This window comes from Aquarana catesbeiana, linkage group LG06 (assembly GCF_042186555.1).
Source record: "Aquarana catesbeiana isolate 2022-GZ linkage group LG06, ASM4218655v1, whole genome shotgun sequence".
In the NCBI taxonomy this organism is placed as follows: Eukaryota; Metazoa; Chordata; class Amphibia; order Anura; family Ranidae; genus Aquarana; species Aquarana catesbeiana.
In genome coordinates, this window is record NC_133329.1 from 160,188,030 (window position 1) to 160,214,457 (window position 26,428).

Consider the following 26,428-nt stretch of genomic DNA (forward strand, 5'->3'; position numbering starts at 1 on the left):
TTGGGCTGGCCACAGCTCCGAGGGATCACAAAGCTCCCCTCCCAGTACTGGACTTGCTGAAAACGCAGATGTGCCAATCTGTTTACCTCAATAATCTTTGTTCGGGAAGGAGTCTGTTCCAGATTTTCCTTTTGATACATTTCTTCAGGAGGAAGTTGTATCTAGGTCAAGGCACGTTCCCTACGTACAGTCCTACTTCAGGTATTTGGAGGTTCATACTCTCTGTCTGGAACATGAAGTTCACGGCATTGGATTGCCAGAGGGCTGCATTCCTGGGATATAACAGAGCTAAGATTGCTGGTTCAAAATCTGGAGAAGAGATGAGCAAGATAACCACCGATGCCAGCTTCTCCAGTTGGTTTGAAGGAGGCTATAGTTCAGTGAACTTGGTCTCCACAGGAGAAAGTACTGCCCATTGATATTTTGTATTGTTGGTCAGTACGCCTTGCTCTGGATGTTGGGACAAACCAGTTGTAGATATAATCCGGTAATGCTTCTGCAGGCATATATATCTTCCACCAGGAATTATACGGCTCAGGAAGGTGAACAACATTCAGTCTGAGTCAGTACAACGAGGTGCGGTCTCTATCACTAGTACATACTCAGGTATAGTATAATGGCAGGGGGAACTCTGCAGGTGGATCTACTAGATTCCAAGTTCCACAACAAGTGGGAACAGGTTGTGTCTGGGACGAAAGTCCCACCAGCAATATGGGCAGATGAACTGGTAACACCTTAGGAACCAGTTCTCCCTTATTTGATGCTTTCCTTCTGTTTCAACTTCTCCCACGTCTTTTGCAAAGAATCCAGGAGGTGGTAACACTGATAATAGTGTTAGCCGAATTAGCCTAGGAGGGCTTGGTAGGCTGAACATTCCCAGTCCAGCAGGACCTAATGGTCTTGAGCCCTGTATCTCCACACTGTTGAGCCCCGGAAGCTGGTTTCAGGGGTCCTCGATTTATAGGGCTTGGAAATATATTTTTCCTGGGGGAAGCCAGGAAGTGGCACTCACAGGAATATCAGTGGGAAATTTTCTTATCTTTCTCCAATCAGTAGGGAAAAGGAGATTGGCCTTAAGTACCATTAAGGGTTCGAGTTCATCCCTCTCCATTTTTTCCAGAGGCCATTGTTTCTCACTCCTGGATTCATACTTCATACAGAGTGTAGCGTAGATGGTCCCATATTTCAGGCCACTCTTGTGTCCTTGGGACTGGGATTCGCTCTTGGCTGTCTTTGCAGAGGCCATTTTTGTCACCAATTAGGAGACTGTTAGTCCCTTATCTCGGAAGATGGCTTCTTTGGTTGCTATCGCTTCACTAAGTGGAGTGTCAGAGCTGGCAGCCCTTTCATGCAAGGAGCCGTTCTTGGTCGCACATCGTAAAGAGAGGTTGCGTCCTAATCCATCTCTATTGCTTATGCCCCGTACACACGGTCGGACTTTGTTCGGACATTCCGACAACAAAATCCTAGGATTTTTTCCGACGGATGTTGGCTCAAACTTGTCTTGCATACACACGGTCACACAAAGTTGTCGGAAAATCCGATCGTTCTAAACGCGGTGACGTAAAACACGTACGTCGGGACTATAAACGGGGCAGTGGCCAATAGCTTTCATCTCTTTATTTATTCTGAGCATGCGTGGCACTTTGTCCGTTGGATTTGTGTACACACGATCGGAATTTCTGACAACGGATTTTGTTGTCGGAAAATTTTATATCCTGCTCTCAAACTTTGTGTGTCGGAAAATCCGATGGAAAATGTGTGATGGAGCCTACACACGGTCGGAATTTCCGTCAACAAGGTCCTATCACACATTTTCCGTCGGAAAATCTGACCGTGTGTACGGGGCATTAGAGTGGTTTATAGTTTTCACTTGAATCAGGACAGCATCTTGCTTTATATTTTTCTTCTAATCCACAGTCGGCAGGAGAAAGATCACTACCTACTCTAGAGGTAGTTCAGACACTCAGGGTCTACTTGAGTTGTTGGCACAGGTCAGGAATCCTGATTTGTGCAGCCAGAAGAGCCCAGAAAGGGCAGGCGGCATCCAGATTGAATGTTTAGCAGTGGATCTGTCCGTTTATCAATGATGCAGAAGACTGATGTTCTGCTTGTATTGCTAGAAGGTCCCAAGAAGGGGATAGGCAGCATCCAAGTCGACTATTTCCGTCAAGTGATTGTACAGGCGTATGGCTTAAGGGGTAAGGCTCTGCCTTTTACAGTAAGGGCACACTCTACCAGAAGAGTGAGTGCTTCATGGGCAGTTCATCATCAAGCATCGCTGGCTCAGATTTGCAAGGCTGCTACTTGGTCTTCAGTGCATACACTCACTAGCTTTTATCAAGTAAATGTTAGGACTCGAGAGGATGTTGCATTTGGACGCAGTGTACTGCAGGCAGCAATATAGATCCTGCTGTTCTAATGGTGTTTCTTTGGTCCTAATGGGTTACCACCCCTCAAAAGCAAGTTAGTTATTATGGCTGCTCTGTGTCCTGTGATGTACAATAAAGAAATTAGGATTTTTGCTACAGATTACCTGTAAAATCCTTTTCTTGGAGTACATCACGGAACACAAAGATCCCTCCCCTCTTATCTGGAAAGTTTATTGCTTGCTACAAAACGGAGGTACTTCCTGTGTAGGAGGGTTATATAAGGGGGGGCTTCTTGTTTGATTGATTTACCAGTGTCCATTCACCAATAGGTGGCATATTACCCAGTTATTATGGCTGCTCTGTGTCTTGTGATGTACTCCAAGAAGAGGATTTTACAGGTAAGCTGTAGAAAAAATCCTAATTTGATTGTGTTGGTTGGCCTTTCCTTTAACAAACAATGCAACTAGGGCTAGGCCCGATTCTGTTAAATAAAATCCTAGCACTCTATTCTAAAACCTAGTGCTAAAATGCGAATCAATGGATCCCTGACTTCTCTCAAACAGGTTTTCTTCTAAGATTGCCCTGTATTTGGCTCCAAACATCTTCCCATCAACTCTGACCAGCTTCCCCTGTCCCTGCTGAAGAAAAGCATCTCTACAACATGATGCTGCCACCACCATGTTTCACGGTGGGTGTTCAGTGTGATGTGCAGTGTTAGTTTTCTGCCACACATAGCATTTTGCTTTTAGGTCACAAAGTTAAATTTTGGTCTCATCTGACCAGAGCACCTTCTTCCACATGTTTGCTTTGTCCAGCCACATGGCTTCTCGTAAACTGCAAACGGGACTTCTTATGGCTTTCTTTCAACAATGGCTTCTTGCCACTCTTCCATAAAGGCCAGATTTGTGGAGTACAAAACTAATAGTTCTGTGGACAGATTCTCCCACCTGAGCTGTGGATCTCTGCAGCTCCTCCAGAGTTACCATGGGCCTCTTGGCTGCTTCTCTGATTTAATGCTCTCCTTGCCCGGACTGTCAGTTTAGGTGTACAGCCATATCTTGGTAGGTTTGCCATACTCTTTCCATTTTCGGATGATGGATTGAACAGTGCTCCATGAGATGTTCAAAGCTTGGGATATTTTTTTTAATAACCTAACCCTGCTTTAAACTTCACAACTTTTGCTTGACCTGTCTGGTGTGTTGCTTGGCCTTCATGAAGCGGTTTGTTCATTAAGGTTCTCTAACAAACCTCTGAGGGCTTCACAGAACAACTGTATTTATACTGAGATTAAATTAAACACGGGTGGATTCTATTTACTAATTAGGTGACTTCTGAAGGCAATTGGTTCCACTAGATTTTAGTTTGGGGTATCAGAGTAAAGGGGTTTGAATACAAATGCACAGCACACTTCATTTTTATTATTTGTAAAATTTGTAATTATTTGTAAAAAAAAAATGTAAAACCATTTATCATTTTCCTTCCACTTCACAATTATGTACCACTTTGTGTTGGTCTATCACATATAATCCCAATAAAATATATTTACGTTTTTGGTTGTAACATGACAGTAAAATATTTCAAGGGGTATGAATAATTTTTCAAGGCACTGTATTGTGGTTCCCCGCTCTTTTTTGTTACTCTACAATCTACTTTTACGTGGTTTATTTGGGAAGGTAATAGACCGAGATTACATAGAATAACTCTTCTCTCCCTAAAACAAAGGGAGGTGTAGGTGCACCGGCCTTTATTACCATGCTGCAGCAGTCTTAACTAGGCTGGTGAATTGTTTTCACCACTCCCATGCCAAGCAATAGGTTTTTATAGAACAATCGATTGCTCCTTATGATCTTCAGGCATCTCCCTTGGATAGACTTCTTTTCGTGGTCACCCCATCTTCTTTACCCTTCCTTACGTCTCATCTATTATGTGTTTGGGATAGATTGCAATTATGATTGGGATTCTCTCAAAGTGGGTCCGATGACTGCCATGTTCGTGAATCCACAGTTTCTTCCTGCAGTGGCTCGGACATGCTTTTTGCTTTGGAATAAGGAGTCAGTGTCAAATCCCAAATTCTCTACTAAGGAACTCTTCCACCTTTCTCAAATCGTATTTCTATACAGCAGCACTCAATTAAGCATTGTTTGGAATATCAGCAATTACTGTCATTCCTTTCCTCTTTTTCTTCAATAGAATTATTTGCTAGGGTACCAGATACTCGAGTCTCTTCTTTGCAAGACTCTACACCTAATCATGTCCTTTCAGTGGTAGATAAGGTCCTCCTTATGAAACTTCATCTGGATTTTCCAGAATACACAATCATATGGACATTAGATTTGAAGACACAATTTACAGCATAGGAATTGGTAAAATTGTTTACCCTTACCCACAGTCTGTCGATGCTGACCAAGGCGCACGAGACAAATTTTCTATCCTGTTGGTATCATTATTCGATGTTAATCGGATAAATACAGACACCTTGGATATGTGTTGGCCCTGTCTTTCTGCCAGGGGCTTCCTCTTGCATATCTGGTGGGAATGCCCACCTATCTACGACTTTTGGGATTTGATTTTGCGTTTTTTACTACGGTTTCTAACACGCCACAAATTACTTTGTTAGCCATTTAAACAGGGTCTTTCAAATGTATCGAAAAAGGCCTCCATAGACATTGGTTGACAGCAGCGAGACCGGTTATACTGTGCCATTGGCGAACGGCACATGTTCCCCCTTTAATAGAGTGGGTTGTAGAGCTGGATTACATTGTGAGGATAGAGTTCCCTTTGACATATAAATTGGAAACTCATAAACCATGTCAACAAATATGGCTCTTGGAAGCTGTTCAGGGGGTCATCAGAAATGCAAAATTTTCCTGCTGGACAACTGTAGGACCTGAATTTGGTCCAAGATTGTGTTGGGTGAGGCAGCGTCTGGTAGTCCACTCCTGGCTACTTTTTATTATATTTGTCTATTTTTCTTTCTGTCTTTTTTTTTCTTTCTTTTTTTTTTTTTTTTTTTTTTTCTTGTCATGTACATTCTTTTTGGGTTAGATTATGGATGCTAAAGATTAAAGTATTGTGGCTTTCCCCCTTAAGGCAAGCATTGAATGCTGTTTGGTTCACTTTCCTCGGTAATAGATATTCTTCTGTAATGGTCCATTCCCTCTAATAGTAGCACTAATCGTTATTATACAGGTGTAACGATTTCAGTTGCATGTAGAATATCAAGTACATATTTATATTGCAGTGCTTATTGTTTTGAGAATTCATTTTTTTTATATGTGTATATTACTTCTGCATTACAAATCTATATAAAAAAATTATCAATAAACTTAGATTGAACCTCAAAACGGACAGACAAACCAATACAAACAAGTTTTCCAAGACTGTAACAAGTAATTTACAATTACCAAATAAATGACCATCAGGCCATACAAGTCAATTGGTTACAAGTGACAGTAGGAATATTCATCTCTGAATCTGTTATAGAATCTGTTCATTGTATTAGTAAAAGGTAAATGGGCCCTAACAGAACAGTGTATGTGTTTATCCAAGTAAAAAAAAAAGGTTATGGAAATTATATTATGCCCTCTATGTACTTATTGCAAAAGAAGAAAAATTGTAACTGCAGTTCCACCAAATGACTAAACGAGTATGTCAAAGGAAACAACTTCAGCACTGTACATTAGACAAGGCGCATGCCATTCAGGTCATTCCCCGTTCGTGAGAGCAATCCATGTAATTTATACAGTGCATTCACAATTTTAGCAAAATCCACATAGTCTATCAATATTTATGCTGTGAACAGAAATCAATGTGCATGCAGGAATCTGACACAAAAATGAGAAGGACTTATATAATACACTTTCTGTACCAAATTGAACCCAATACGGTAATGCTACAAGTTCATGTTGCAAAGCATTAAGCGAGCGTGTATTTACTGTCATATTGCCATGTTTAACAGGAAGGAAACCATACATTTTTCTGAATTTTTCTTGTCTCAAATAGGGATCTATAATGACATGTATATAATTTTATCAAGTGTAATCTTCTAAAAATGATTTTCAGAACCAACGGTGCCCATAAAAAGTCATTTGATGGAATTGGGATTAACAGCTGCCAAATGTGCCAGAAAACATGGAAATGTCACTCTTGCTGCACGATTGCTTGCCCAGTGCAGTGAAATCCATTTAGGACAATTGAGCAATGCTCAGGAATTAGTGACTCATTTCAAGAAACTTTCAATCCACGGGCAGATGGACGAGAAGTGGGGACCGGAACTTGATATTGAAAAAGCCAAGCTACTGTATGCTGCAGGTCAGTGTGACTTAGCTTTTATTTTTGATGTAATACCACTTCACCCTTACCGATCAGCTGCTTTAAATTACTAGTTGACACACACCCATCTTTTTAACCACTTGCTTACTGGGCACTTAAACCCCCCTCCTGCCCAGACCAATTTTCAGCTTTCAGTGCTCTCACACTTTGAATGACAATTACTCAGTCATGAAATACGGTACCCAAATGATTTTTTTGTCCTTTTTTTTCTTGCAAATAGAGCTTTCTTTTGGTGGTATTTGATCATCTCTGGGTTTTTTATTTTTTGCGCTATAAATAAAAAAAGACCGAAAATTTTGAAAAAAAACGCATTTTTCTTAGTTTCTGTGATAAAATTTTGCAAATTATTAATTTTTCTTTATAAATTTTGGCCACAATTTATACTGCTACATATCTTTGGTAAAAATAACCCAAATTAGTGGATATTATTTGGTCTTTGTGAAAGTTAGAGAGTCTACAGGTTATGGTGCAAATCATAAGAAATTGATCACACCTGATGTACTGGTGGACTGATCTCATTTCTTGCAATCCGAACAAGTCAGGAAAGTACAAATACCCCTCAAATGACCCCTTTTTTGAAAGTAGACAATCCAAGGTATTTAGTAAGATGCATGGTGAGGTTTTTGATGTTGTCATTTTTTTCCCACAATTCTTTGCAAAATGAAGATTTTTTTTTTTTCCCCACAAAATTGTCATTGTAATAGGTTATTTCTCTCACATGACATGTATATACCACAAATAACACCCCAAAATACATTCTGCTACTCCTCCTGAGTATTACGATACCACATGTGTGGGACTTTTTCACAGCCTGGCCACATACAGAGGCCCAACATGCAGGGAGCGCCATCAGGTGTTCTAGGAGCATAAATTACACATCTAACTTGTTGACTACGTATTACACTTTTGAAGGCCCTGGAGTACCAGGACAATGACATGTGACACTGATGACAGATGGCACTGATACGTGGCACTGATGACACTGACGTGGCACTGATGACAGATGGCACTGATACGTGGCACTGATGACACTGACGTGGCACTGATGACAGATGGCACTGATACGTGGCACTGATGACACTGACGTGGCATTGATGACAGATGGCACTAATATGTGGCACTGATGACACTGATGACAGATGGCACTAATACGTGGCACTGATGACATTTGGCACTAATACGTGGCACTGATGACACTTGACACTGATGACACTAATATGTGGCACTAATGACACTTGACACTGATGACAGATGGCACTAATATGTGGCACTAATGACACGTGGCAGTGATGACAGATGGCACTAATACGTGGCACTGATGACAGATGGCACTCATGACAGATGGCACTAATACGTGGCACTGATGACACGTGACACTGATGACAGATGCCACTGATACGTGGCACTGGGGAGGGATGGCACTGGGGAGGGATGGCACTGTGGACAGATGGCACTGGGGAGGGATGGCACTGGGGAGGGATGACAGTGGGGAGGGATGGCACTGGGGAGGGATGACAGTGGGGAGGGATGGCACTGTGGACAGATGGCACTGGGGAGGGATGACAGTGGGGAGGGATGGCACTGTGGACAGATGACACTGGGGAGGGATGGCACTGGGGAGGGATGACAGTGGGGAGGGATGGCACTGTGGACAGATGGCAGTGGGGAGGGATGGCACTGTGGACAGATGGCACTGGGGAGGGATGACAGTAGGGACGGGTGGCACTGGGGAGGGATGGCAGTTGGGACGGATGGCACTGGGGAGGGATGGCTGTGGGGACGGATGGCACTGGCGACAGACAGTGGGGAGGGATGACAGGAGACACTGACGACTTTTTTTCAGTTTTTTTTTTTTTTTTTTTTTCCCCCACTCACCGCTGCAGCGGTTCGCTCTCCCTCCTCACACGCTGTCTCTGTGTGAGGAGGGAGAGCCGGCGATGAGAGATGATCTCATATGTTTACATATGAGATCCTCTCTCATTGGCACCGCCGATCGCACTGTAAACGGCCGCTGTCATTGGCCGTTTACGGCGATCTGTGACTGGCTGTGTCCGAGGGACACGGCCAGCACAGAACTTCCGCGATGCGCGCCCGCGGGAGCGCGCATCGCGGAAGTAAACAGCTGGACGTCCAGGGACGTCCACCCAGCAGATAGCGTTCGCGCTGCACTCTGATTGGCTGAGGATACCATCTCTGCCTCGACCCATCAGAGGAAGCTTTGTATTCATTCATAGAATGCAAAGGTCCACGAGAGAGGCTGAGCACAGCTCGATGTGACTCAGTTTTGTTCTGGGAGTGGGGTGGGAATTTCTAGTCCCACTGCTAGAACAGAGTTGTGTACTGTTTGCAGCTGAGGCTACATATGGTGTATACAGCCGCTACAACTATTAGCAAAGAAAATAGTTTGGACCAGCTTGGTCCAAAAAAACTAACATTAAATGAAACATGGAAATCAGCTTTTATGAAGCTGGTGAACACTGTAAGCATTTGTTTCTCCGTTTGTCACCGGTTCAGGAAGCCCTGGACCAAACATTGTTCATCAGATGTTTTCTTGTTTTACTAAAAAATATTTTTCTTGCTTTGCCCATTAAATGTTACTATTACTGCTGCCTACATGGATAACTCCTTCTACTACCAGAATGCCTGTTTTTTGCTAGTGTCCAAGGAGGGTTGACCTCTTTCCTTCAGCTCTTTTATGTGAAAGACTAACCCATTACCTTTATTGTCAGCATGGATGTCGCACCACTTCCTTAAACTAAATCTCTCTAAAACCGAGCTGATATTCTCCCACCTGTGCCCCCCTCCGTGACTTTTCCATCAAAATCAATAATGCCATCAATCCCTCCCCTCACGCCAGGGTAATAGGTGTAAACCTAGACTCTGACCTGTCCTTTCAGCCCAAAATCCAATAGTTATCAAAAGCTTGTAGACTTCACCTCCGTAACATCTCTAAAATGTGCCCCTTTTTAACTAATAAGACCACCAAGCTACTCATTCAATCCCTTGTTATCTCTCGCCTTGACTATTGCAACTGCCTTCTCATAGGCCTACATCTAAATGGGCTATCCCCTCTTCAGCCTATCATGAGTTCTGCTGCCAGACTCTTCTACGTTACCAACCGCTCAGTCTCTGCTACCCCTACACTAGCTTCCGTTTGCCTAGCGAACCAAATTCAAAGTATTAACAACATACAAAGCCATTCACAACTCTGCCCCGAGCTACATCACCAAACTTGTCTCCAAATATCACCCAAACCGTCCACTCTGCTCCTCTCAAGACCCCCTGCTCTCAAGCTCCCTGGTCTCCTCCTCCCATGTCTCCAGAGCCTCTCCCATCCTCTGGAACTCTCTACCTTAACCACTTACCGACCGCCACACGACTATATACGTCCTGACTTTGAAGAGGAATATCTCAGTAATGGCAGCAGCTGCTGCCACAACCGAGGTATCCATCTCTTCAGGCGGCGGTTCGGTTAATGATAATGGTGGTCTCTGCGGCGGATTTGCTTACCGGAGCCGTCGGCGGAGGCGATCGTGGCTGGCTATGGAGACGAGGGAGGCTAAGATGGCCCCCACCTATCTCCATACCATAGCAGGGCGGAAGCGACGTCAAAACGTCTTAAAGGCACATTTTTCTGTTGTCATTTTTTTTCAAATGACAATTTTTTTTTTTTTTTCTTGCATTTTAGTCTAAATATGAGATCTGAGGTCTTTTTGACCCCAGATCTCATATTTAAGAGGACCTGTCATGCTTTTTTCTATTATAAGGGATGTTTACATTCCTTGTAATAGGAATAAAAAGTGACCCAAATTTTTATTTTTTTTTTAAACAGTGTAAAAATAAATAAAGAAAATTTTTTTTAAAGCGCTCCGTCCCGACGAGCTCGCACACAGAAGCAATCACATTCGTGAGTAGTGCCCGCATATGAAAACGGTGGTCAAACCACACATGTGAGGTATCGCCGTGATCGTTAGAGCGGGAGCAATAATTCTAGCCCTAGACCTCCTCTAACTCAAAACATGCAACCTGTAGAATTTTTTAAATGTCGACTATGGAGATTTTTAAGGGTAAAAGTTTGACGCCATTCCAAGAGCAGGCGCAATTTTGAAGCGTGACATGTTGGGTATCAATTTACTTGGCGTAACATTATCTTTCACAATATTAAAAAAAAATTGGGCTGACTACTGTTGTCTTATTTTTTTTTTTTTTTTTTAATTAAAAAAAGTTAATTTTTTCCAAAAATAAGTGCGCTTGTAAGACCGCTGCGCAAATACGGTGTGACAAAAAGTATTGCAATGACCACCATTTTATTCTCTAGGGTGTTAGAAAAAAAATGTATAATGTTTGGGGGTTCTAAGTAATTTTCTAGCAAAAAAAGTGTTTTTAACTTGTAAACACCGAGTCTGAAAAAGAGGCCCGGTCTTAAAGTGGTTAATCTGTCCAGGTATCTCCTACTCTGGCTGCCTTTAGGGTTTCCCTGAAAACTCATCTGTTCAGGGAAGCCTATCACTACTAATCTTTTATCACTTCCATCAGCTCATCCCCCACAGTTATAACCTTTTGTACCACTTGCCCCACCCTATTAGATCGTAAGCTCTTATGAGCAGGGCCTTCTTAACCCTCTTGTATTTTATTGTAACTGTACTGTTTCCCTTTTATATTGTAAAGCGCTGCTTAAACTGTTGGTGTGTACTGTATAATAATAATTGTACCATATAGGATACAGGAACCGATTCATAGTCCATGGGTTTAATGCCACTATGTTCAGGTGCTTGGACACTGGCAAAAGCTTCACTAGGTCTGCCCCATAGGTTCCCCATGTTTCCCTGCCCACTCCGTTAGGCTCCAGTTTTTTGTGTTGTCCTTAGGTGATGGACACCTTCTGCTATTCTATTTTCACCAGCTTTAATTACCTCTTTTGACTGACACTTTGTCAAGATCTGACTTCTTACTGCCTTCGTGGCTCACTAGCCGATTCCTACATCAGTGACTCGCAAGCAGAATTTGGTAACTGTATCCAAATTTTGTGGGGTTGGCCTGTAATGTGTGCTTTGGGCACTAGATCTCACCTTGGCGCTTGATGCAGCAAAGTCCAGGGCCATGGTCCATTCCTGAAGACCCCTCTGAGGGTTTGCCTGGACTCATATCTAGCTAAGCTGGTTTGTGGGTATTTCTGGGGAAGTGATCTTTTTGTATTTGACAATGTCTGGCCCTAAACGAAAGAGCAGTTGCCCTACGACTATTTGCCAGCCACGTACGCAGGACCCTAACTGTACTATGTGTAAAGTGGAGCTTGGTACAGGAAAAGATTGTGCTTTTGGTGTTTCTCACAGGGGTTCTTTACTGTTAAAGTACGAAGGTCGTGGAACTCCCTTGCAGAGTTGGTTGTGTCAGCGGAGAGTGATTTCTGTACTGTTCTGCAAGATTATGAGACTCTTGTTCACAAGCAATTTAAACAAACCCACTGCCACATTCCCCAGCAGATTTGGACTCCAGATGCGTAACCTTTCCTATTCTCTTGGTGATCCTGCAGAGAATCCAAAATCCAAGAAAACGGTTTATTTTCCAATTGCAATTAAAGGATTTCGCTGTTTCTTCCTCTGCCAAAGTGTCTGGGCTCTCGGTTCTCATAGACCTTGAACCGTTTCACTCCTGAACAGGTTCCCAGGGTTCTTTCACTTTGCACAGGATTTTGTCAATAAATGGGCTACTCCTTTCCACTGATCCATCTTTGAGATGTTTCTACGACTTGATTGGAGTCCACCTGTGGTAAATTCAGTTGATTGAACGTGATTTGGAAAGGCGCACCCCTGTCTGTATAAAGTCCCACAGTTAACAGTGCATGTCAGAGCACAAACCAAGCCATGAAGTCCAAGCAATTGTCTGTAGACCTCGGAGACAGTATTATATCAGGACACAGATCTGGGGAAGGGTACAGAAAAATTTCTGCAGCATTGAAGGTCCCAATGAGCCCAGTGGCCTTTATAATCCGTCAATGGAAGAAGTTTGGAACCACCAGGGCTCTTCCTAGAGCAGGCCATGTGGCCAAACTGAGCGATCAGGGTAGAAGGGCCTTAGAGAGGTGGCCAAGAACCCGATGGTCATTCTGACAGAGCTCCAGCGTTTCTCTGTGGAAGGAGAATTTTCCAGAAAAACAAGCATCTCTGTAGCACTCCACCAATCAGGCCTGTATGGTAGGGGGGCCAGATGGAAGCCATTCAGTAAAAGCAACATGACAGCCCACCTGAAGTTTGCCAAAAGGCACCTGAAGGACTCTGACCATGAGTAACAAAATTCTCTGGTCTGATGAAACAAAGATTGAACTCCTTGGCCTGAATAGCAAGCGTTCATGTCTGGAGGAAAATGGGCACATCTCGTCACCTGGCCAATACCATCCCTACATTGAAGCATGGTGGTGGCAGCATCATGCTGTGGGGATGTTTTTCAGTGGCAGGAACTGGGAGACTAGTCAGGATCGAGGGAAAGATGAATGCACAGAGACATCCTTGATTAACACCTGCTCCAGAGCGCTTTGGACCTCAGACTGGGGTGAAGGTTCATCTTCCAGCAGGACAACGACCCTAGGCGCACAGCCAAGATGACAAAGGAGCGGTTACGGGAGAGCTCTGCGAATGTCCTTGAGTGGCCCAGCCAGAGCCCAGACTTGAATCCAATTGAACATCTCTGGATATATCTGAAAATTGGCTGTGCACCAACGCTCCCCATCCAACCTGATGGAGCTTGAGAGGTCCTGCAAAAAAGAATGGGAGAAACTGCCCAAAAATAGGTGGGCCAAGCTTGTAGCATCGTACTCAAAGACTTGAGGCTATAATTGGTGCCAAAGGTGCTTCAACAAAGTATTGAGCAAAGGCTGTGAATACTTATGTACAATCTTCTTTAATGTTGTCGTCATGGGGTATTGTTTGTAAAATTTTCAGGAAAATAACAAATTTAATCCATTTTGGAATAAGGCTGTAACATAAAATGTGGAAAAAGTGAAGCGCTCTGAATGCTTTCCAGATGCACTGCAGCTCTGGACAGCCTCAGTCTGGGACTGCCTCAGAGTGTGAGGTACACCAGCCTCATTCATCTTTTAGCTAACCCTACGTGGTCTCTGGGATCACCAAGATCTGCTATTACAAGGATTGATCTTTCGTCCTGCTTCTTGATCACCGGCTTTGGCAGCCTGGCTGTCCAAAATCCACATTTTAAGAGGGGCATTTCAAATTCTGTTATCCCGACTGAATAAATATGAAAAGATAGTGCTATCACCAACCCCCTGTTAGTTAAATACAGTGCATCCGGAAAGTATTGACAGCGTTTCGCTTTTTCCACATTTTGTTATGTTATAGCCTTATTTCAAAATGGATTAGATTCATTATTTTCCTCAAAATTCTAAAAACAATACCCTTTAATGACGACGTGAAAGATATTTGTTTGAAATCTTTGCAAATTTATTAAAAATAAAAAATGAAAAAAAAATCACGTTTAAATGAGTATTCACAGCCTTTGCTTAATACTTTGTTGACGCACCTTTGGCACCAATCACAGCCTCAAGTCTTTTTGACAATGATGCTACAAGCTTGGCACACCTATTTCTGGGCAGTTTCTCCCATTCTTCTTTGCAGGACCTCTCAAGCTCCATCAGGTTAGATGGGGAGCGTTGGTGCTCAGCCATTTTCACATCTCTCCAGAGATGTTTAATCGGGTTCAAGTCTGGGCTCTTGCTGGGCCACTCAAGAACGTTCAGAGGTGTCCCATAGCCACTCCTTTGTCGTCTTGGCTGTGTGCCTAGGGTCATTGTCCTGTTGGAAGATGAACCTCCACCCCAGTCTGAGGTTCAGAGCGCTCAGGAGCAGGTGTTCATCAAGGATGTCTCTGTACGTTGCTGCATTCATCTTTCCCTCGATCCTGACTAGTCTCCCTGTTCCTGCCGCTGAAAAACGTCCCCACAGCATGATGCTGCCACCACCATGCTTCAATGTAGGATGGTATTGGCTAGGCGATGAGCGGTGCCTGTTTTCCTCTAGACATGGACGCTTGCCATTCAGGCCAAATAGTTCAATCTTTGTTTCATCAGACCAGAGAATTTTGTTTCTCATGGTCAGAGTCCTTCACGTGCCTTCTTGGCAAACTCCAAGCGGGCTGTCATGTGCCTTTTTACTGAGTGGCTTCCATCTGGCCCCCCTACCATACAGGCCTGATTGGTGGAGTGCTGCAGAGATGGTTGTTTCTCTGGAAAGTTCTCCCTCCACAGAGAAACGCTGGAGCTCTGTCAGAGTGACCATCGGGTTCTTGGTCAACCTCTCTGACTAAGGCCCTTCTCCCCCGATCGCTCAGTTTGGCCATGTGGCCTGCTCTAGGAAGAGTCCTGGTGCTTCCAAACTTCTATTTATGGATGATGAAGGCCACTGTGATCATTGGGACCTTCAATGCTGCAGAAATTTTTCTGTACCCTTCCCAAGATCTGTGCCCTAATACAATCCTGTCTCCGAGGTCTACAGACAATTCCTTGGACTTGGTTTGTGCTCTGACATGCACTGTTAACTGTGGGACTTTATACAGACAGGTGTGCGCCTTTCCAAATCATGTCCAATCAACTGAATTTAGCACGGATAAATTGAAACATCTCACGGATGGATCAGTGGAAACAGGATGCACCTGAGCTCAATTTTGAGTCATGGCAAAGGCTGTGATTTTTTTTTTTTTTTTTTTCTTAATAAATTTCCAAAGATTTCAAACAAACGTCTTTCACGTTGTCATTATGGGATATTGTTTGTTGAATTTTGAGGAAAATATTGAATGTAATCTATTTTGGAATAAGGCTGTAACATAAAATGTGGAAAAAGTGAAGCGCTGTGAATACTTTCCGGATGCGTAAACCACACAATTACAATAAAACAAAAAAAATCATGCATATAAAGTGACCAGTGCAAAAAAAGGCTAATACAGTCCCAAAATAGAATGATTCCCAGTGTGCAAAAATCACAATGTCCAATAGGCGTGTGTGTTGCCCTCGCTATAAAATTATTTTAGTGGAGTCCATTGAGGGACACAAGTCCCACCCCTTCGTGTTTATAATCGTAATGCAAAATGATGGTATGTTGTAGGACTTAAAGTTTTTTTTCTTTTCTTTTCTTTTCTTTTCTTTTCTTTTTTTTTTTTTTTTTTTTGTCTGTTGGAGAGATTCACCTTCAGTTCTGTCCTTGCTGAATGTGAGGCAAATATCCTCAATAGGCGCACAAACATCAATAGAATCAGAGGCTCTAATTCTTTCTAACTTTACCCAAAGCAAAAATATATTGTTTGGAGTTGGTGTTGAAGTTTTTCAGACTGTAGAGTACATTGAAGGAATTAGTGATTTTCATGTGTGTCTATACAGGTCAGTCTGCTCATGCCCTGGAAATGCTAAGTTCTTGTGCTATCACCTTCTGCAAGAATGCAAAAGCAGAGTATTCTGTGGCCAAATCTATCCTAACACTGGCAAAATGGATCCAAGCTGATTGGAAGGAAATATCCGGCCAGATGAAACAAGTATACAGGGTGCGCCAGCAATCAAACCTCTCCAGCCTTTCTACACTGGGAAAAAATGTACACACATTAATTGATCTGCCACCTGTAAATGCTGTGGATGAGGAGTATCTACGTATTGAAAGCGAATCTACAGGTAACACGGTTGTGAAATCATTGTTTTTTTTGTTTTTTTTGTTTTTTATTATAAAGGTTTATATAATTTACTTTTTTGATCTAGATATTTCAGGTAATTTACTTTACATATGATTGTGTACTGTTTTGTTTACATTAGTGAACATTGGAGTAGGTGAGCCTGACTTCATTCTGGGCCAGCTGTACCACTTGTCATCTGTGCAAGCACCTGAAGTGGCCAAGTCTTGGGCTGCACTGGCTAGCTGGGCTTATAGATGGGGAAGAAAGGTGGTAGATAACGCTAGGTAAGTGGTGCTTAATTTTATCTCAAGTATTTGACATTTAATACGTGTTTTGAGGAAAAATAGGTTATGCTGGTCTACATAGAAATCCATTGAATAGGTCTTATGAATGTTTGACTGGCCAGCCTTAAAGTGAAAGATTTCTTGAATGGGTGAAGTCTCTAAGAAAATTACATCTGTGAAATGGCAAGAGAGCACAGAGCTGCATTTGGGGGATTGGAACAAACCCAAAGGGTAATGTGCATGTGCTCTGTATATACTTGCACATTATTGTAAGTTCCTTCCCCAGGGTTCTGCTATAAACTGTATATAAACTCTTACATTACCTTTTTATTATTTGCCCTCTTTTGGATTGCTTAATATACAATTGAAAGTGTGTTGTATATGTTAAGTGCAAAAAAAACCTGTTGATTTTTACCGGAAATCCTGTGGTCTCTGCCTGTATACAAGGAGGGATTATAGAGATGATACAGAGTGTGATTGGGAGACCATCTGTGTTCAATGTGATTTTAAAAATGAAGTAGGAATAGTTGACACATGTCACATGTGCTTATACATTCAGAGCTGAAAATATATTGTGCTGCAATGTCAGAGGAGTGCACAAGCATTTATGGCATGTCAATTCAAATCGTGTGTTTTTTTTTTTTTTTTGTTTTTTTTTTTCTGTACATGCAGCACGTTTAAGGGGAGAAAGCATTGGGAAATCTGGTGTTTTTTGAGGGAGCATTTCCTGGGCACATGTTTTATGGTAGTCTTCACATGGAGCTCAAGTTAAAGAGGAACTTGGCTCCCAAAAGGGAGCTATTTCTGCTTTAAACACTCCTTCTTTTTCAAGCAGAATAGCTAAAATATTTTCTCTTTTTTTTTTCTTCTTTTTTTAAGTTTTAATTTTTAGCCCTGCCCCTGCTGTCATTCTGGTCTAGGCCAGAATGATGTGTACCTGGTCCTGCAACCTCTTGGGATACTTACATCACGTATCCCAGGAGACTGCAGGATTGGCACACAGTGGGGCTGGGGGACAGGTTCAGCTCATCAATGGAGTTGGCTGCTTGCACCCAGCAAGCTGAAGAGGACCATGATGTCTGCGTGGGACCTGCTGTGTAGCACCGGGACATTGCTGGATTTGCTGTGTGGGTGAGTATGCTTTGAGAAGCCCAACAGGTAAGTGGGGGGGGGGGGGGGGGCGCTTGAGTACCGCTTTAAGTGCTGGTACACCCATTCTGTTTAAAATGGCTTGCAAAGGTTCTTAATAATGAAAGAGCAACCAAAAGAGTGATTTTTAGTAAATTATTGGTTTACCAACTGATTGGAAATTGACATATATAGTTAAAATGTTCGATCGTGTTTGACACCAAATTATCAGAAGTCCCATATAAAATGTAATGTAAGTATATAAGTAGTCTGTTGATCAATGTGCTTATCTGGGTTTTCTTCCTGCAGTCAAGGGGAAGGTGTGAAATTATTACAGCGTGAAAAATTAGAAATGCAAAGCCTACTGCCAGATAATGTGTCTGATGACGACAAAGAGAAGATATATGGTATCTTGGGCCAGGCAATGTGTCGGCCAGCTGGAATACAGGTTTGTTAGAGTATTTACAAAAGAACTGTGTGGAGGGAAATGTTGACCTTTGTGTGTTTGTGGACTAATACTCTAATTAGAGCTATAAAATACTTCAATTGTTAAACATATTGCTGGGGTGCAAACACTGAACTCAATTTATATTAAATGCTGGTTTAGCCTATTTCTGCAGATACTTCTTTTTGTTTTATAAAATGCACAGGAAAATATCTTGAGCATACTTAGTATAGACACAAAGAGGGAAATTAACGTTTGTATATGCACCAGAATTTATGTGCAGAAATGAGAATGAAATGGTGCGCACCAAATTAATAAACCAATAAGTGGCTTGACAAGTGTGCCAATTTCTAAAAGTGTTGTGTTTTTCACTCCAAATTAACAAATGTTCTGCAGTTCAGGGTGTCATCTGATAGTGTAAGTGTTATATGTGTAAAGGTGTACAGTGTTTAAGTTATTTATATGTTTTGATTTTCATTTTGAAAAAAAAAAAAAAAAGGATCTTCTCCTCCAAATCAATTTTTTTTTTTTTTCTTTTTACCCGTTTACCTGGTTACAGTCTCTGCACAGTTTAGATACCCACTCACCCAGTGGCTTCAGCACCGTCCTACTGAGATCCTCTTTTCTTACACTGATGTGGCCCCTTGCCGCCATATTCTTTGTGATGTCACATAGAGGCTGCTGACTCTTTGAGTTCAGTTGGTGGGCATCTCGATGATATGCACCCCCCTCCTCCTCCTTTGTGCATGGAAGACTATTCCACCTGGTATGTGTGATGTGCGCATCCCAGAAGGCACAAGGAGCACAGTGCACGTCATTCGCCTAGGCAGATGACATTCAGGCAGGCAGGACCAAGCCTTTTAATTGACAAAAAGGTAAATAAAGGGGGGTGGGGGAACAATCTCTTTATGGAGTGGAGGAGGGGTATAAAGGAGGGACTTTTCTTTTTAAGATTTAAGATTCGCTTGTAAATTTAATTAGTTATTTCATCAAGCTAAATTTAGGTGTGAAAGTGAATGAAAGCGTTAAGGACAGACTAACATGTGTATTTTGTCAGGGTCAGAAGGGAAATGGATAAAGCAAATGGTTATAAACTAAAAGTCCACTTTCCTTTCAGAAAAAAAAAAAAGTACAGGCTTTGTCTTCAAATTCCCTTAAAAACACAGGCACGGCTCTTTAACTGCACTAAACACTCTTTAAACTGCAGCAGAACTTGCCTACTTCAACAGCGGTTCAAATATGATGTGGCGGGACAATCAAACTAGAACAGTAGTCTCACCCAGCAGAGATTTTACTCCCTACCTGTTTACCATCTGAATACCCTGGAGGTGCAAGACTTCTTGTGTTAGTGGATTTGGAAGAAAATAGCCTTAATTGAAACTGAGAATTCCCACAAATTGTTATCACTTCCCTTCACCAGGGAGAGACCCTCTTCTGTGGACATCAAGAATGCAGCATGTCCCAATCTTTTCTGTACCTCATCATTTACTATCCTTTGCTGTGGACCCCCTACACTACCAGTTTGTTGTCCTTTTGGTCTCTTATCTGCACCTCAGGTGTTCACTAAGGTGTTGCCCCCTCAGTAATTGCTTGGCTGTCCTGGCATCCCCATTGTGGGATACTTAGCCTTCTGTTTAAGGAATAGTCTGCAAAGGCTCTAGCGGACAACTAAAGCCTAGTACACATGAGCTGAACGTCGTTCAGCATCGACCGGTTCAATAGAAACTGGCCGACATTCAGCCTGTGTATACTGCAGCCGGTCTAACAAAGGGGCATGACTACAAAAGGTCTGCAGATCAGCTCCCAATCAGTGCTGAGAGCGCTGACCTGAGTGTTCTGATGGAGGGGCAGTCCCCCCCTCAGAACACAAATAGCACAGCAGGGGAGATCACTGTAATAACATTGCATAGTTAGTACAGCGGCTCCTCCTGAGCTGTCAGTTTTTTTTTTTTTTTTTTGTTTGTTTTTTTTTCTTCAGCCCTGCTGGTTTGAAGGAAAAAAAATAGTGTGTACCAGGCTTTAGGCTTGCCTGTCCAGACCCTACAACAGAAAGGAAAGATTTATTGCATTATCTGAGTTTGGGCTTGAATACCGCACAGAGCAGAATATTCACAGGATTCAGGTTTTCCAGTCCAGGAGTTTTCTGACTCTCCACTTTTTTGCATGAGAGTTCTGGGTGCAATCGTAGCCTCTTGTCAGTGCAAGGGACTGACGGAGTGGTCTCCTCTCCTGATCAGCGTCCTGTAACTTTTAGCAATTTGACTATCTTTGACGAGTTGAGCCACCCTGCTGGAGGGTTATCAAAACCAGATCCATTAAACGAAATCATGGAAGTGGCATACCTCAACCATCAGAGAGCAACCAGCACTCTCGTTACAGCAAGGTAGGTAGATCAGATACGGTCCTGGTTAGAATATACCGTTCCACCATGTACATATCAGGCATAGACAATTGGCAGGTAGTGTTCCACATTCAGCAACAGCTGGACCCCGGGGTAAAATTCCCTACACGTGTACATGTTTTAGGGTCTGTATCACAGGCTGACCTCCAGCTTAAACTTCAAACTAAGATCTGACAGCAGAAGGGGTGTGGATGTTGTGAGAAGTCCAACACATACAGTAGATTATGGTAGTATCACATCGCGTATTAGTACACTCTGATCTATAATCTAAAACCTCCTCCTGCTGCATAGGATTATGATAGAGGGCATTCTGCATTAGAGGGCATTTTCTATTACAGGGGATATTTACATTCCTTGTAATTGGAATAAAAGTGACCCAAATTTTTTTTTTAAATAAAACAGTGAAAAAAATCAAGTAAAATAAGAAAAAAAAAAAAATTTAAAGCGCCCTGTCCTGATGAGCTCGCGCGCAGAAGCGAACGCATACACGAGTAGCACCCGCATATGAAAACTGTGGTCAAACCACCCATGTGAGGTATCGCCGCGATCGTTAGAGCGAGAGCAATAATTCTAGCCCTAGACCTCCTCTATAACTCAAAACATGCAACCTGTAGAATTTTTTAAACATCGCCTATGGAGATTTTTAAGGGTAAAAATTTGATGCCATTCCACGAGCGAGTGCAGTTTTGAAGCGTGACATGTTGGGTATCAATTTACTTGGCGTAACATTATCTTTCACAATATAAAAAAAATTGGGCTAACTTTAGTGTTGTCTTATTTTTTTTTTTTTTTATTCAAAAAAGTGAATTTTTTCCCAAAAAAAAGTGCGCTTGTAAGACCGCTGCACAAATATGGTGTGAAAAAAAGTATTACAATGACCGCCATTTTATTCTATAGGGTGTTAGAAAAAAAATATATAATGTTTGGGGGTTCTAAGTAATTTTCTAGCAAAAAATACTGTTTTAAACCTGTAAACACCAAAATCTCAAAACGAGGCTAGTCCTTAAGTGGTTAATTGGACTATTTGGACATCCTGGAGGCGCAAGACTTCTTTGTCCCTTAGTGAACAATGAAGAAAATATTTATTTTTGGGGTTTTTTTGTTTTTTTTTACTGCTAAAATACTTTTCCTAGAGTCTATTGAGGGACATGAGTCTCACCCCTCTGTTTTTGACAATGCTGTCAGTACTGCTTAACATAAAATTGAGGTATGCTGTTGGTAGGAGCTGGCCTCCTTTTTATTGTTTGCCTGCATCCAGTACTGTAGGCCTCAGTATCAACCAAAGGTAAGACTTCTGTGTGTCTCTGAGAACTCCAAGAAAAAGATTTTCAGTAAGCCTATATACCATTTCCATGTTACTCTGGCCATTCAATTAAAAACATTTTAAATGGTCCTTTAAATGTTTGTTCTCTAACCTCATTTTGTGTTTATCTTTAGGATGAGGACATGTCACTTCAGATTACAGAGAATGAGGGCAACAATGAAAATGACACTGTAGATGTGATTTGGAGGCAGCTCTTGACCAGTTGCCCATGGTTGGCAGAACTTGATGAAGCAGCTTCAGAGGGTCTCATCAAACTTTGGAGGAAAGTTGTGGACCGGATTTTCAGCCTCTATAAATTATCCTGCAGTGCATATTTCACATTCTTGAAACTGAATGCTGGAAGGGTATGTGACTTGTCTTTCAAGTTGCTTTTTACAATTGTACCGCCTAGATTTGGGCTCTGAAAAATAATATTTTTTTTTTTTACAACCTAGGTTTCATTGGATGAAGATGACCCTCGTCTGCAGTTAAATGTTCCTTCCAAGCAAAGCACAGACGATGCTATAGTCATGGCCACACTTCGACTTCTCAGACTGCTAGTTAAACATGCTGGAGAGCTTAGACAGTACTTGGAGCAGGGCCTGGAGACCACACCCACTGCTCCCTGGAGAGGTACCTCTTTAAAGGATACTTTCTCTAGTAACTTGTACATAGTTATGCGCTGGTAAAGAGAGACCAGGGCATTGACTTTCAACTACTGGAGATCCCCTACTGTAGTTTTAAAACTGAACTCCAGGCAAAAAAAAGTTTTCCCAGTGGGGCTGTCTCACACTGCACGGGTTAACTGCTTGTTTTAACTTACCTGAATCTCCCTGTACAAGACCGGTCTGACACCCCCCACACTCCATTGTTGTTGAAAATGGACTGTTCCTGACGTCAGCATGCTCCATAGACATGAACAATCCACAGCTGGACTGTGGCGGAGCACGGTTTTACAGAAGATCGGCGGATCAGGTGAGTACTTACCCCTAGAAAAACAAGCAGGTGACCCATGTAGTGCAGGCTTTAAGCAACATAATCTTTAGCGAGTGGGGAAAAATTCAATGTAGAAACTGCTGTGATCAGCAGTTTCCTGTGGTGTTTGCATCAGTTTTACAAAATCTTTCATTGACACAAATGTAGTAGATTTGGTGAAGAAAACTACTGTAGAAATGCTCTCTACATGTGTGGATGTTTTTAACCTTTTACCTTTTCAACCTCCAAGCCTTTCTGCTAAAGTTTTTAGAATTAAACTTTTTCTCAGTTGCCCCCTAGCTAAATCCACACTCACTAGAAAGCTTAGAGAATTACTTCTAGGGTACAGTTCCAAAAAACTAAGTTGGAATTGTAATGGGACAGACCTGAGTAACATTGAACACATTCAGAAACAAATTTGACTCACACATGCAGTAATATTAAATGCTGGTAATATGAGAATTGTGCATTATGACATAATGTTGCTGTCCATGTAGTATTACTTTAAACTTGGTATACTGGAAAGTATATCTTTTTACTAAAATAATACACATTACACTTACCTTCTCTGTGCAAGGATGTTGTACAGCTTTTTCCCTTACCTCATCTGTCCCAATAACAAGCCATGTGCTATGATGACACTTTTGCGGGCGCACTCCCAAGTTAGGCTGTGTGCATCCATAGACACAGGCGGTGTGGCTCATTCCCGCCTCCCCTCACAGGATTTGACTGACTGCACCAGGAGCCTTTGGCTCATGCTGCATTCTGACTCCTGGAAGACCAGGAAAAGAAAAGAGCTGCAACCAGACATAGTGCTGAATCAATAGATGACTCAAGAGGGTGATTGGGGGTAAAAAAAACAGTTTAGAACAACTTTAACATTTGCATAGGTGGTCCTTGTCTGTAATAGGATGTGTAAATGTTTTAGACTGAAACTGCCTGACCTGTTTCTGGTTTAAATATGGTAGACTGTAGGGTTTGTACCACTGTTACAGTGATAAATTAGATAATGTTAGGCATTCAGTTGTAGGTTAATGCTGTCTCCAAATGTTAACGTATTGTGTTTTTGCAGGTATAATACCTCAGCTTTTTTCACGTCTCAACCACCCTGAGGTATATGTTCGTCAAAGTATTTGTAGTCTACTGTGTCGAGTAGCACAGGACTCTCCTCACCTCATCCTCTACCCAGCAATTGTGGGAAGTATCTCATTGAGTAATGAATCCCAGTCTTCAGGTCAGTATCCTTGCAGTTTACCTATATTTTAGTAGGAAACATCATCCTGCTAAGGAATAGAAGCTGAAGTGAAGCTGTTCTCGTGTGTGTGTGTTTTTTTTTGTTAGACTGTAATGGATATAGTCATCTTAATATCACCTTACCAAAATACTTGAACATAATCCTAATACAAGTAAACCGCATTGGCATTCTGTACACTAAACTCCCCCCCCCCAAACTTCAAGCTTTTTTTTTGGCCATACTTCACTTATTTCTGCACTCTTGTGACCCAGATTCCAGCCAACGGTAGGCTGACATCATAGATCTGGCCCTAGCTTCGTAGGGTTCCCTACAATGTCTGGATCCACCCAGAAGCCTGACTGGCAGCTGGCTCAGCCAGTGAGCACTGGGAGGGCAGAGCAGAGAGCTGATGACAGGCACTCACCGCTCGCTGCTCAGTGAAGACCAAGAACTGAGCGGTTATGTGATCACTCAGTTTTCGGGTTTAGTGCCAGCGTGGGACAGCTGCAGCATCGAACTAATGCTACAGCCATAAAGGTGAGCATGTGTGTTTATTTTTTTTTGCTATCCTTTTAAGATGCATCTCCTTTAAGATGCATCTTTTTTTTTCTACATAGGACAATTTCAGCCTATGGCTATCAAATATCCATGTGAGATTAGATAATGAGGGCAACAATGAAAATTGGTGTCATTTTCTGATTCAGGGGTCTTATACCAGATACGGGGTGGTAATGTTACATTCTTATAAAGGTGGATTGCCTTTGGCAGATTCACTGTAAATGTTATTTTAACCGAACAGTGAAGATTTAATATTACATTTTACACTGGATTTTCTGGTATGCACAAGATGTAGAAGAAATAAAAATTATGGTTGCCCTTAATTAAATAATCCAAGAAAATAATTAATCTTAGACTAGCCTTTGATGCTCCCTAGGTGCAGGAAGCCTTCCCAGAATGAGCTCCTTTTTTGTCTTTACTTGAAAACATCATACCACAATTGTTGTACTTGCATGCTTTCATTTTCTCTGCCCATCCTCACTTTTGCTTATTACCACAGGAACCAAGTTGTCATCAGCCATTCCCACTTTATTGGGTAACATCCAGGATGATGAGCTTATGGGTGGGGAGTGTGATGATGGCAGTCTACCAGCTTCACAAGAAAGCAATAGAGAGGAATTGAAAAATATTCCGAATGAAGACCAAGCCATGATGCAAGATTGTTACAGTAAAATTGTTGACAAGCTGTCTTGTGCTAACCCTACCATGGTTCTGCAGGTTTGTATAAACACTATGTTTGCTCAACTGATTAATCATGGCAAAGGCACTATAGTTACTTTGATTTTCCTTGTAATTCTCTACACTTCCACAGGTTCAGATGTTGGTAGCTGAACTAAGAAGAGTTACTGTGCTTTGGGATGAGCTCTGGCTGGGTGTTTTGTTGCAACAACACATGTATGTTCTCAGACGAATTCAACAGCTGGAGGATGAAGTCAAAAGGGTGCAGAACAACAATACTCTGAGAAAGTATGTAGACAATTTTTTGATTTTATGGCACACTTTGGGCTTCATTTTGGAACCTGTTCCATACACCAGGGATGTATAGAATTTCATACCACCAAATTATCAACTTGAGAGAACATAACATCTAGTTAGCTGGCATTTAAAGGCTAAAGCTTCTTTGAAAGAATGTTGGATGCAAGTGCTTAAAAGCCTCAAAACAAAAAAAAAACACAGTACCATACTATCAATGAAATTTGTTCCTTGTGCTGCTGGCTCCTGCTTTAGTTGAAATCAAATGTTCTCCGATTCACTCCCCTGCGCCACCACTGTAATCATCTGTTGCAGGAATAGTTGGCACTCTTGTAGAGGGCGTAGGACAGGTCCCTCAGCTGTATTGACTTCTGTGGGGGTAAGGGGGCAGTAATAATCGGAGGAGGGAGATTTCAGCTTGAGCCTGAACCAGCAGAATAGAAGAAGGGACTACCTTTGTAGACGCATTGCGTCGATAGTAAGTACTGTCCCTTGTTGTGCTGACATTTAGTTTTTTTTCTTCAAGATTGTCACTGTTCCAACATTTACCATACAACAAAGCATAGGAAGATGTTTTACAGTCTAGAAGAAATAAAAACTGTAATAAAAATATGAAAATAACAATTGGTGAACTTGCAAACAGATAATGGATGCTGATCACTGGGCAGATAGAGCAGCCTATTACCCTCAGACACCCCCAATGGGAACCAACTGTGTCTCAAGAGGAGGGCAGCACCCCCAACCCCTAATATCCAAAA

The 26,428-nt window shown here is 42.1% G+C and overlaps 1 protein-coding gene across 3 annotated transcripts in view; it reads left to right on the plus strand.

The window, feature by feature from the left end:
- SMG1 (SMG1 nonsense mediated mRNA decay associated PI3K related kinase) overlaps window positions 1-26,428 on the plus strand; it is a 409,928-nt gene that overhangs the window by 215,415 nt on the left and 168,085 nt on the right. For all 3 annotated transcript variants that reach the window (XM_073591119.1, XM_073591120.1, XM_073591121.1), the window contains exons 30-38: window positions 6,435-6,683; window positions 16,087-16,371; window positions 16,510-16,654; window positions 18,092-18,230; window positions 22,066-22,296; window positions 22,387-22,564; window positions 23,979-24,140; window positions 25,198-25,415; window positions 25,510-25,664. In XM_073591119.1, coding sequence (XP_073447220.1) covers window positions 6,435-6,683; window positions 16,087-16,371; window positions 16,510-16,654; window positions 18,092-18,230; window positions 22,066-22,296; window positions 22,387-22,564; window positions 23,979-24,140; window positions 25,198-25,415; window positions 25,510-25,664 — 1,762 coding nt within the window. The remainder of the gene's footprint in view (window positions 1-6,434; window positions 6,684-16,086; window positions 16,372-16,509; window positions 16,655-18,091; window positions 18,231-22,065; window positions 22,297-22,386; window positions 22,565-23,978; window positions 24,141-25,197; window positions 25,416-25,509; window positions 25,665-26,428) is intronic.